This window comes from Hoplias malabaricus, chromosome 14, assembly GCF_029633855.1.
Source record: "Hoplias malabaricus isolate fHopMal1 chromosome 14, fHopMal1.hap1, whole genome shotgun sequence".
Classification (NCBI taxonomy): domain Eukaryota; kingdom Metazoa; phylum Chordata; class Actinopteri; order Characiformes; family Erythrinidae; genus Hoplias; species Hoplias malabaricus.
In genome coordinates, this window is record NC_089813.1 from 33,527,340 (window position 1) to 33,538,051 (window position 10,712).

The 10,712-nt window shown below is 41.1% G+C and overlaps 1 protein-coding gene across 1 annotated transcript in view; it reads left to right on the forward strand.

Annotated features, from left to right (window-relative positions):
* The window catches only part of sema3h (sema domain, immunoglobulin domain (Ig), short basic domain, secreted, (semaphorin) 3H), a 21,952-nt gene extending 11,936 nt beyond the window's left edge, over positions 1 to 10,016 (forward strand). Inside the window, exons 9-17 of the mRNA XM_066643552.1 lie at positions 3,048 to 3,117; positions 4,985 to 5,129; positions 5,403 to 5,622; positions 5,815 to 5,903; positions 5,992 to 6,033; positions 6,451 to 6,605; positions 7,520 to 7,578; positions 7,809 to 7,951; positions 8,347 to 10,016. Of these exons, the coding sequence (XP_066499649.1) occupies positions 3,048 to 3,117; positions 4,985 to 5,129; positions 5,403 to 5,622; positions 5,815 to 5,903; positions 5,992 to 6,033; positions 6,451 to 6,605; positions 7,520 to 7,578; positions 7,809 to 7,951; positions 8,347 to 8,769 (1,346 nt within the window). The 3' untranslated portion in view covers positions 8,770 to 10,016. The remainder of the gene's footprint in view (positions 1 to 3,047; positions 3,118 to 4,984; positions 5,130 to 5,402; positions 5,623 to 5,814; positions 5,904 to 5,991; positions 6,034 to 6,450; positions 6,606 to 7,519; positions 7,579 to 7,808; positions 7,952 to 8,346) is intronic.
* The last annotated feature ends 696 nt before the right edge of the window (positions 10,017 to 10,712 follow it).

The following is a 10,712-nucleotide window of genomic DNA, read 5'->3' on the forward strand; positions in this document are numbered from 1 at the left end:
CTGTTGTCTGTGTGAGGCCCTGGATCACATGCTTTAACCAGGACACTTAATGATAACTTCTAAAATACTCTTCTATCAATAGCACAAAGAGTGTGTCTGGTTAATAGCTTTATTATTGAAAATGTTAAAATCATTTTAGCATCATATTTAATATGTTAATAAGTTTTTAACAAGTATTCACGTCTTTTGAATGGAAGCTGAAGTAAATAAAAGGAAGTAAATAAGGAAATAGGGTCTTGTAATAATCCTAAAATGGAAAGTTTGTGTGACCTCCTCCTCGAGTAAAAGAGAAATCTCCACAGCAGTCGCCCGTGTTTCAGTTGTACCCAGTGATGATAATGTTATGACACTTCTCACATTTACGCACATGATTCACAGCGCTGTCACCATCCTTGTTAAAATTCCATCACTATGATGTTTACACTACGCTCTGTTGCCTGAGACAACTACGTCTCCCAGAAGCCCCCTCTGCATCAGGAACCCTTATCCTGCGGAACATGTGAAAAGCGGGTAGACCACACTGCAGGGCACAGTGTGTGGCCAGAGATACTGCAGACGTTTATACTGCTTAACACATCAGCCATTGTCTTGTTTATACTGAATTCACTGAAATATACTGAAATTTGTTATTGTACCATTATTAAAATGAGCCCTACTAATGCAACAGAATGCAATTCCACTGCTCCACAGCACAGTGCTACAGGCTTCACCTCTGGCTGACAGTTGACCTTAAGCATTAAGCACCTTATTGATTACAGATTAAACTAGCCCATTGTTGCAATGGAACCAGCTTTGATGCTGTGAACTGTCCCTCCCATATAGTAGACCCTTGAGGAATCAAACTATTCATTTTCGTTCATTATCTGTAACTACTTTTTCAATTCAGGGTCATGGTGGGTCCGGAGCCTACCTGGAATCACTGAGCACAAGGCGGGAACACACCCTGGAGGGGGCGCCAGTCCTTCACAGGCAACACACACACTCACACACTCACTCACACACTCACACCTACGGACACTTTTGAGTCACCAATCCACCACCAGTGTTTTTTGGACTGTGGGAGGAAACCGGAGCACCCGGAGGAAACCCACACCACACCAAACTCCTCACACACCCTGAGTGCGACTCCAATCCACAACCACCAGGTCCCTGGGGCTGTGTGACTGTGACACTACCTGCTGCACCTCCGTGCCGCCTGCAATCAAATCTTTTAGTTTAGTTAAATAACCTTATATGATGGAAGCATGCACAGCTCTTTTCAGTGTGTGTTTCTGCCTTGTGCCCTAATAACTCCACACAGGCTGCAGATCAGGAAGTAGTGGATGAATGAGTGAATGGAAGGAAGAAAGTAAAAAAGTAGGTAAGAAAGTTTGCCCAGAATGTAGGTCCACAAATATATGCCCAAACACATAATATAAAAAGACAGATCTGCAGTGGCTTAGAATAGCCATCAGATCAAGATCCATAAGACTTTGTGTGTGTGTGTGTGTGTGTGTGTGTGTGTGTGTGTGTGTGTGTGCCGTACACAAAAAGCCGTTGGTATGTGGGGATAATAGGTATATGGGAGAACTTGTCATTGGTCATTGACCAGGTTCAAGGAGGTCAGTCCAGTTCTTTAGTGTGCAACTGTGTGTGTGTGTGTGTGTGTGTGTGTGTGTGTGTGTGTGTGTGTGTGTGTGTGAGAGAGAGAGTGTGCAGTTGGAGAAGTTTCAGTGGCTTGTGGTTTGGAACTTGTACACATTCTTGTTTACGGCTTTTTGTCTAAAATATATTTGGGATTTTTTTGTTGTTGTTGGGTTAGAGAGGTTTGGAGACTGTATGTAGCCTATATGGGGGCAGGGTGTGTGTGTAGAATGAAATAGCAGTCATGGACTAATGAACTGTTTTCATATATATTTGGATTCCAATGACAAAACTGCCTTTTATGTGGGTCCAAATAAAGTATGTAAAATGTTTATGTGTGTGTGTGTGTGTGTGTGTGTGTGTGTGTGTGTGTGTGTGTGTGTGTGATTGCGTCGCCCTTATCCTGTCTCCAGTTGGCCTGGCAGTCTGATGAGGGATGAATAGATGAGCAGAAAGAGAGTGAGAGGAAAGGAGGAGAGGGGAATGTTTACAGCCATTATGGTGGATGGGGGCAGGATGGGGGGAACATGGAGAAGTGCGGGTCAGACAAAACTATCTCTTCTCAGGAAGAACCAAGTCTTTTGTTTAGAGGATCTGCCACAGGGATAGTTTCCTAACAAAGAGGAAAATGAGGAAAGAAAGAAATGAAGGAAAAGAGAAAGCAGGAGAACCTGTGAGAAACGAAAAACAAGAGAAATAGGGGAGGTAGGGATTCAGTGACAGATGAGAGATAATAACAGCTATAGTGGAATAAACGCAACTGACAGTTATACAGTAGACTGCAGTGCTAAAAGAACTCAGAACCTGTTTCAGTTTCACTTCGTGGAACTGAATATATCGTCATAAATGATGCTTTAAATATTGTTAATTGTAAAATGATTTCATTTTCAAATGTGAGAACTAAAACAGTTTATTATAAACCTGTGCCACTTTGTCTCTCTCTTTCTCTCTGTGTGTGTGTGTGTGTGTGTGTGTGTGTGTGTGTTAGTTGATAGGAGGTCTGATCATATCTGAAATGTTTGGAATGTGAAGATGCAGATATGCACTTCAAAATATGTCTGTGTGTGAATGTGTTAAAGAAAGAGAGAGACAGAGAGAGAGAGAGTGAGAGCGAGAGAGTGTGACAGAGAGCATGAAACCACAAGTATGTCAGGTTGTGCAAGTTTATTTGCAAAGAAAGAGAGTGTGACTGAGGTGAGAAATATGTTTGTTTGTCTTTGACAGGACTGTCTGAGATATTCCACCTTTTATCTTCAGGTTCACTCCTGCCTGTCTCCTTTTCCTGGCCTGTTTATCTTTCTTTCTCCAGCACAGTTTTTCTAATTCTCTTTCTTCTGTCACTGTCACTCTCTCACAGCCCTCCCTCTCTTATTCTCTGCAGACTGTGGTTAATATTCTAACCACGTATTATTTTCTCTTCACAGAGGATGTCTTCATTCAGTACGGCAAACACAAAAAGAATCCTCTGATCTACGGCGTCTTCACTACCGCCAGGTGAGTCTGCACATTAAAGAAGTATTCGTTTATCAATCCCAGTGGGGAAACTGAGACTCTGTGACCCAGTGAACAGACACACACACACACACTAGTGAACAGTATTTGCACACACACTGGGGGCAAACAGTTTAGGGTTAAGTGCCTTGCTCAAGGGACCTCAGTCTTGAATGTTGAGGGTGAGAAAAACTGCTGTTCCTTCACTCCCCTATCCCCATTTTCTACTGTTATTCCAGGGTATTAAATTAAACTCATAGTTGCAACCTTCTCGTCCCAAACTAAAGATGGTGACATCCCTGGGTAGCCAATATGGCTAGAAGTATAACACTGAAATGCTTAAAAATATATTTAAAATAAATAATGATATGGGGCGGCACGGTGGTGCAGCAGGTAGGTGTCGCAGTCACACAGCTCCAGGTGACTATCTGTGAGGAGTTTGGTGTGTTCTCCCTGTGTCCACGTGGGTTTCCTCTGGGTGCTCCGGTTTCCTCCCACATTCCAAAAACACATGTTGGTAGGTGGATTGGCAACTCAAAAGTGTCCGTAGGTGTGAGTGAATGTGTGTGTGTGTGTGTCTGTGCTGCCCTGTGAAGGACTGGCGCCCCCTCCAGGGTGTATTCCCGCCTTGCGCCCAATGATTCCAGGTAGAGTCTGGACCCACCGTGACCCTGAACTGGATAAGGGTTACAGATAATGAATGAATAATGATATTATAATAGTGTTGGCCAATATCATCCATAGTAAATACTTATTCATCTTTTATAGAGAATGTGGGTATGACCTGCGGATGACCCATCGTTAACAGTCAAACTAGCCTGTGATCTGTACAGCAGTACTAAATGCTCATATGTCTGGCCAAATATGTAGATATTTAAAAAAAAAATAATAAAACCTGCCCTGACCTCAGTGAGAGCCCAGTTGGTTTTGATTTTATTGCTGTAACCCATAGTGGTTGTTTTGATATCTTACAGCTGTAACATAGGGGTGTGTGTTTGTGTGTTGTGTGTGTGTGTGTGTAAGGTCATGAATAGTGTAGAGAATAAAGTATTATTATTTTTCAGTCAACTTTTAGATGACATTAAATATACATTTGAAATATTAAAAACACATTGTTCACTAAGTGAGCTTCACATCTGCGAAATGGATGTGCATCTCTGTTTTCGTGACATACTTGTGTGTGTGTGTGTGTGTGTATGAGAGAGAGAGAGTGAGAGAGAGAGCGATAGAGAGACCACATCTGTGTGGACCTTGAATCTTGTATGTTGCCTGCATGTGTGTGTGATTTGGTTTTGGTTTTGGATGAAGCCAATGGGTGGAGTAAGCTACTGAAATACAGATCGAGACTCAGGCTTATGGAAACACTGAGTGAAGTATTGCTTTCTGCAGCCCAGTTAGAGAGATGGTGAAGTTTTTTACACTGCTCAGATTGGCCTGGCTGCTAAAGAGGAACACGACTCATAACAATGGAATGGATAAAAGAAAAGGAAAGGGGGGGAAAAAAAGACTGCTGCAGTGATTTACCGACAATGCTTAGATTTCTAAAACTCTGTTGATTTCTTAAATTTAATGGCAGTCAGGCAGCCAGTAAGTACAAATAAATTATTAACAATTCACGAGATATAGTTCAGAAGGGTATATATATAAACAATACATTTGCGTAAAGAAACAGAAATGAACACAAACAAGTTGGAGATAAGTTTGTTACAAAGAACATGGGAAACCTAACAACACCTGGAAGACCCCCAAAACTGTCAACTTAAATGAACAGACCTTTGTACATTACATACATATTAAACACATATATTTCATAATGTATCATTTGTATCTACAATATTTAACATTTATTTTTATTCCTCTGTGTCTGCAGTGATGTGTTAAATGGATCTGCAGTGTGTGTGTACCGCATGGAAGACATCATCCGTGCTTTCAAGGGGAATTTCTACCACAGGGAGGGGCCACAGTACAAGTGGGCTGAGTTTACAGGCAAAGTACCCTATCCCAGGCCTGGAACAGTGAGTACACAGTTACTCCTAATCAGTTACAGTTGGCAAAATAATCAAATTTGTTTTACAGCCATAGCACTTACGTGTTGTCCTCAATGAGGAAGTTATGAAGACGTTACATACCTTCATTGGGATAAACACTGCTGTCAGCTTGCTAATAAAACGAAGCAGAAGGATACAGTGCACAGTCTACATTCTTACATTCACAATAGCATAATTATTAAGTGCTACATGTTATTTTGTCAGCTATAGTAGCCTAACCCCCCCCCCCCCACCCCCTAGTGTCCCAGCAGCACTTATGGAAGCTTCCGCTCCACAAGGGAGTATCCCGATGATGTCATCTTCTTCAGCCGCACCCATCCATTGATGCAGGATGTGGTGCTTCCTCTGGAAGGTCGACCTTTGCTGATTCGAGTGGGTGTGAACTATAAGCTGACCCGCCTAGTCGTGGACAGAGTGGAGGCTGTGGATGGACAATATGATGTTTTATTCATTGGAACAGGTGTGTTTGGGGTGGGTGTATGTGTGTAGACAGAATAGTAAGTATATGGCTAATGAGATGAGAGTGTGTATGGTATATTAGAGTAAGGGAAGCTTAAGCAGTAACTAAAGAAGGTGGGCCATTTTAAAAAGAATTTTCCAAATGGTAATGTGGTCCCTGACTTAAATGTGCTTGTGTTTTTGTGTTTACTAGATACTGGCCTGGTGCTGAAGACCATATACTTCCACAAAGACAAAGGAGGATATGAAGAGGTCACACTGGAACAGCTGCAGGTTTTTAAGGTATGTTGACTGTTGAAGGTCCTAGTTTTGAACTGTTTTCATTGGATAAGTGAGACTTGTAACACCTTTTCGGCCTCTCTTCCTACAGCACAAGTCACCAATCACCGCTATGACACTTTCCAAGAAAAAGGTATGTTTACTGCATCATTAACACACACACACATACACACACATACACACACACACACAAACAAAGACACAGACTCTACCTTCTTTCCTCTCAGACAGTGTCTCTATGGCAACCTGAGACTAGGCAGATGAGACTCAATTCCAGAAGTGTGAGAATTCACACCTATGTAAAGGAAGGATGCACTTGAGACAGCATTAAAAACCACCGTACATTGTTTACTGACCGCACGCTCAGTGAAAAGTGTGAAACTACCGTTGTTAGCAGTGTATACTCCATTGTTCTCACCAGTGCATATACACATTAATAAAATGTTTTTAATCTATTCAAATATATTTATTTTATATATATTTTATAAGGCAGTAGTTGTGTTATATACCGTTATTAATGCTTCTTTTTTGTGTGTTTTGTGTTGAACAGTGGCTGTTTGCAGGGTCTGCAGAGGGAGTCTCTCAGCTGGCTCTGTTTCAGTGTGATCTGTATGGACAGGTGTGTGCTGAGTGCTGTATGGCTCGAGACCCATACTGCACCTGGGATGGTCATGCCTGCAGCCCCTACATGCCTGTTGCAAGGAGGTGAGCACTAAACCACACACACACACACAGACAGACACAAACAGTCACAGACAGACACAGAGACACACACATACAGGGGTTAGACAATGAAACTGAAACACCTGTCATTGTAGTGTGGGAGGTTTCATGGATAAATTGGAGCAGCCTGTTGGCCAATCTTCATTAATTGCACATTGCACCAGTAAGACCATGTGCATCCAATGGTTCAAACATTGTGTCCTGAAGGCAGTGCCGTGTATCAGGACGACAATGCACCAATACACACAGCAAGACTGGTGAAAGACTGGTTTGATGAACATGAAAGTGAAGTTGAACGTCTCCCATGGCCTGCACAGTCACCAGATCTAAATATTATTGAGCCACTTTGGGGTGTTTTGGAGGAGCGAGTCAGGAAACGTTTTCCTCCACCAGCATCATGTAGTGACCTGGCCACTATCCTGCAAGAAGAATGGCTTAAAATCCCTCTGACCACTGTGCAGGACTTGTATATGTCATTCCCAAGACGAACTGATGCTGTATTGGCTGCAAAAGGAGGCCCTACACCATACTAATAAATTATTGTGGTCAGGTGTTTCAGATTCATTGTCCAACCCCTGTAGACACATAATGACAAAAGTAGGGGACACATAGCTATCATCTTTATTATTGAATACTTAAATTACTTACTGCTGATTTGCTCAATTTAACATAAGGTGGACAGGTATTTTCCCCCAATACCTTAATCTCAGCAAACTAAATGTACATATTTGGTTTGTTCTTTGTGTGGATGTGTTGGTGAATTTTTATTTAAGAAACAATCAAACATATAACAAGGAATGTTCAAACCTTTGCTTATGAATACAAATATATGTATGTGTTCATAAATATATATTCAGTTTGCCAATTCACAGTGCTTCTTTTCTATGTACCCATAGGAGAAACACCCGCCAGGTTGGTGACAGGAATCCTTTAAACCAGTGTGTTAGACAGGGAGGTAAGAGACACAATGTTTTCTTCTCTGTAAACTTTGAATAAGGCCTTAAACCTCACCTTGATTTGCACCACAAAAGCATCAGTGTTAACTTTCTGATTTGTCAACACATATTTACTTTGTATTATCTTCTATTTTCTCTAATCATAAGAGACTTTATTCCTACAAGAGTCATGGTTGATATTTTTATTTTTGGAAAGCTGTATGTATTTATTTACTGTTTATTTGTGTAGCTGGTCTACAAGTGCAGACAGAGGAGAAGGCGATCATGGTTGCTGTGGGCAATAGCACTTACCTGGAGTGTTTGCCTAACTCCCACCATGCTGCGGTTACCTGGTTCAAACAAACAGGAGAAAACAGTTTAGAACAACAGCAGGTATATCACACACACACACACTGTCTATTGCTCTACATACAACATTGTTAGTCCACTTTCACCCTGTTCTTCAATGGTCAGGACTGCCACAGGACCACCACAAAGCAGATATTAATATATTATTATATAGTGTGTTAGTGCACTATATAATATTAGTGCATAGTTGCACTGGTATAAGTGGATCAGACACAGCAGTGCTGTTGGAGTTTTAAGCAATGTGCCCACTCAATATTACTCTGTTAGACACACCAGCTTCATGGGTCATCTATTGCTGCACAGTCTAAGAATGTTAAACATGCTGATATACTGAGCTCCTCTTCTATGTTAATAAACTTATTACAGCATCTGTATACAGTATCTGAGCTGCTCTCTCTCTCTGACTCTTACCTGCTTAGGTGATCTCTGGGGATAAGCTGGTGGTGATTGACCGGGGCATTCTGATTCCCAGTGCAGAGGTTAATCATGAGGGAATATACCACTGTCAGTTGGAGGAGCATGGTTTCCGCTGGACAGCTGTAACAATACGTTTGAGCGTGTGGAACCCTGCCCAGCGCTTCACTCCCGATTCCTCCTCCCAGCCCTGGTACCAGGACGTGATGACACTCATCCACAACGGCAACCTGGAACAGTACTGCAAGGAGCTTGGCAAACGCCGTCATGACAGCAAAGTCTCTAAAGAACTACAGCAAAAACGGGAAAGAAAACGAGGGGATAAACATAAGCATGGAGAAAAAGGAGCAGTGAAAGAGCGAGGGAAGGGAAGGAAGAATAGAAGCAAAATGGACAATTCGGCATCCAGGGCTCCTAGGAGTGCCTAAAGGGACTTAGACTGCGCACAAAAAGCTGTTCTTCTTAAGACTCTTCAGCAGTGATGTATAAATGACAAGAAGTGAAGCTTTTATGAGGGAAGATCTCAGGATCTCAAACTGAAAAAGGGTGTGGCCATAAGGTCCCATACGATCTGGACATTTGAACATAAGCAGGATATCTTTGCCTGATTATGCAACTGACCTCTTGGTCAATTAAACAATGACTGTGCTTTGCAGATGTGGAAGTTAGGGAGCATCCCCGGTGTTCCTGTAGCATGTGTAAATAAAGACCAGTCTCCCAGTGTTGGGGGGATCTTTAAAAGCTCTTTGTTTTAAAAAGACTGCTGTGATTAAAGCACAAGTTTACCTTCGTATTACATACTAGCTACATCTAAATGTATTGTTCCAAACATTTTTTTGTCTTGTTCTTATTTATCTTTGTATTTATTTTCTCTTTGTCTGTGTCTTGAGAGAAGCACAAGCTGTATTATAAAAAATACCCTTTTTTTTATTACATTTAAAGTGTTTTAATACAGGTATCACTGTTGAAGGATCCTCTCTTGAGTTTAGAGAGATATATCAAATGTGCATGTGTCTGAAAATCTCCATTTGTCCACAGTTTAGAGCTATGGGTTTTACCAGATAATAGGAAATGTAGGAACTCTAAGGAATAACTAAGCTTTAGTAATCAAAAACTAACCTCAAATGAGGAGAGTAATTAGCTAATTAACCAGTAGGTGGATATTGTAGAGGACTCAGGTCAGAGGTAAGGAATTGGCCATTTAAACTCTTAGTACAAGCATAGTCCTCATAGTCCTTACTGGACCAGGTAGCCCACAGTGCTTACCATGAAATGTGAACAGAACACATATTTGAATATGAATTGACATGTAGTTGTATGATGACAAATGATGGTGTAGCTGGTAATCAAACCCTATCTTATGGATGTTATATAGAGACTACATACACGAATAGAAAGTAGATCTTTCCTTTTCAATCACATCTTCTCATAGCAAAACAGGAATGGATGTTGTGGCAAGATTAATGACTCCTGTGCATCTTACAGCTGACAATTAAATGTTAACCAATGCACATATAACTGTAAATAAAAGCATATTTATGTAAAGGCATAAACAACTTTGCAATCTATAATACAAACGCCTACAGTTTAACCCAGATTAAAATTCCAACACTGAAAATGTATATTCCATTGTAACTTGGCAATTCACTCAGTGATGTAAAATAAACCAAGCTGTTCTGTGAATCTGTGAGTGGACTCTTGAATACATTTGAACTGAGCGGTGTGTATCAAGTGTCTGAGTCAGAACTGAACAGAACTGTTCAATGTTTGGCTTCAAACTCAGAAATGAAAAAGACCAAATCTAGCAGAACAAATCTAAGATACAAGGAGACACGCAGTACGAACAGTACTCTCTCTCTCTCTTTCTCTCTCTCTCTCTCTCTCTCTCACTCACTCACTCTCTCTCTCTCTCTCTCTCTCTCTCTCTCTCTCTCTCATAGAGATATGAAGGGGGTGTGAGAAATTACCCGACTTGATCCCACTCACATCAATCAATATGTTTGAAGTCAGGGAGTTAAACGTGTGGTGATTTCTGATGTGGAGAATATCTTATAGAGGGCTAGAAGCAATTAAAATGTGGTCAAATTCTTACCACTTCACAGAAAGACCTTACATATTTAATGTGTGTAAAGTGTGTCTGTGTGTTTATAGGAATCATCTGTATGAAATCATCTTCATATGATACAACACTGTTCCAGAAATAGTTCACCAAAAAATCCAATTGACACAGTTTTCCCATTGGCCCAGATATGTTCAGTCAGCTGAGACATGTTTCCATGTCTTGGTTATCGACTACTTGATCCATTTTAAACTGTTCTGCTAAACACATACACACAATCAACACAAACACACACACACAGATACACACAGT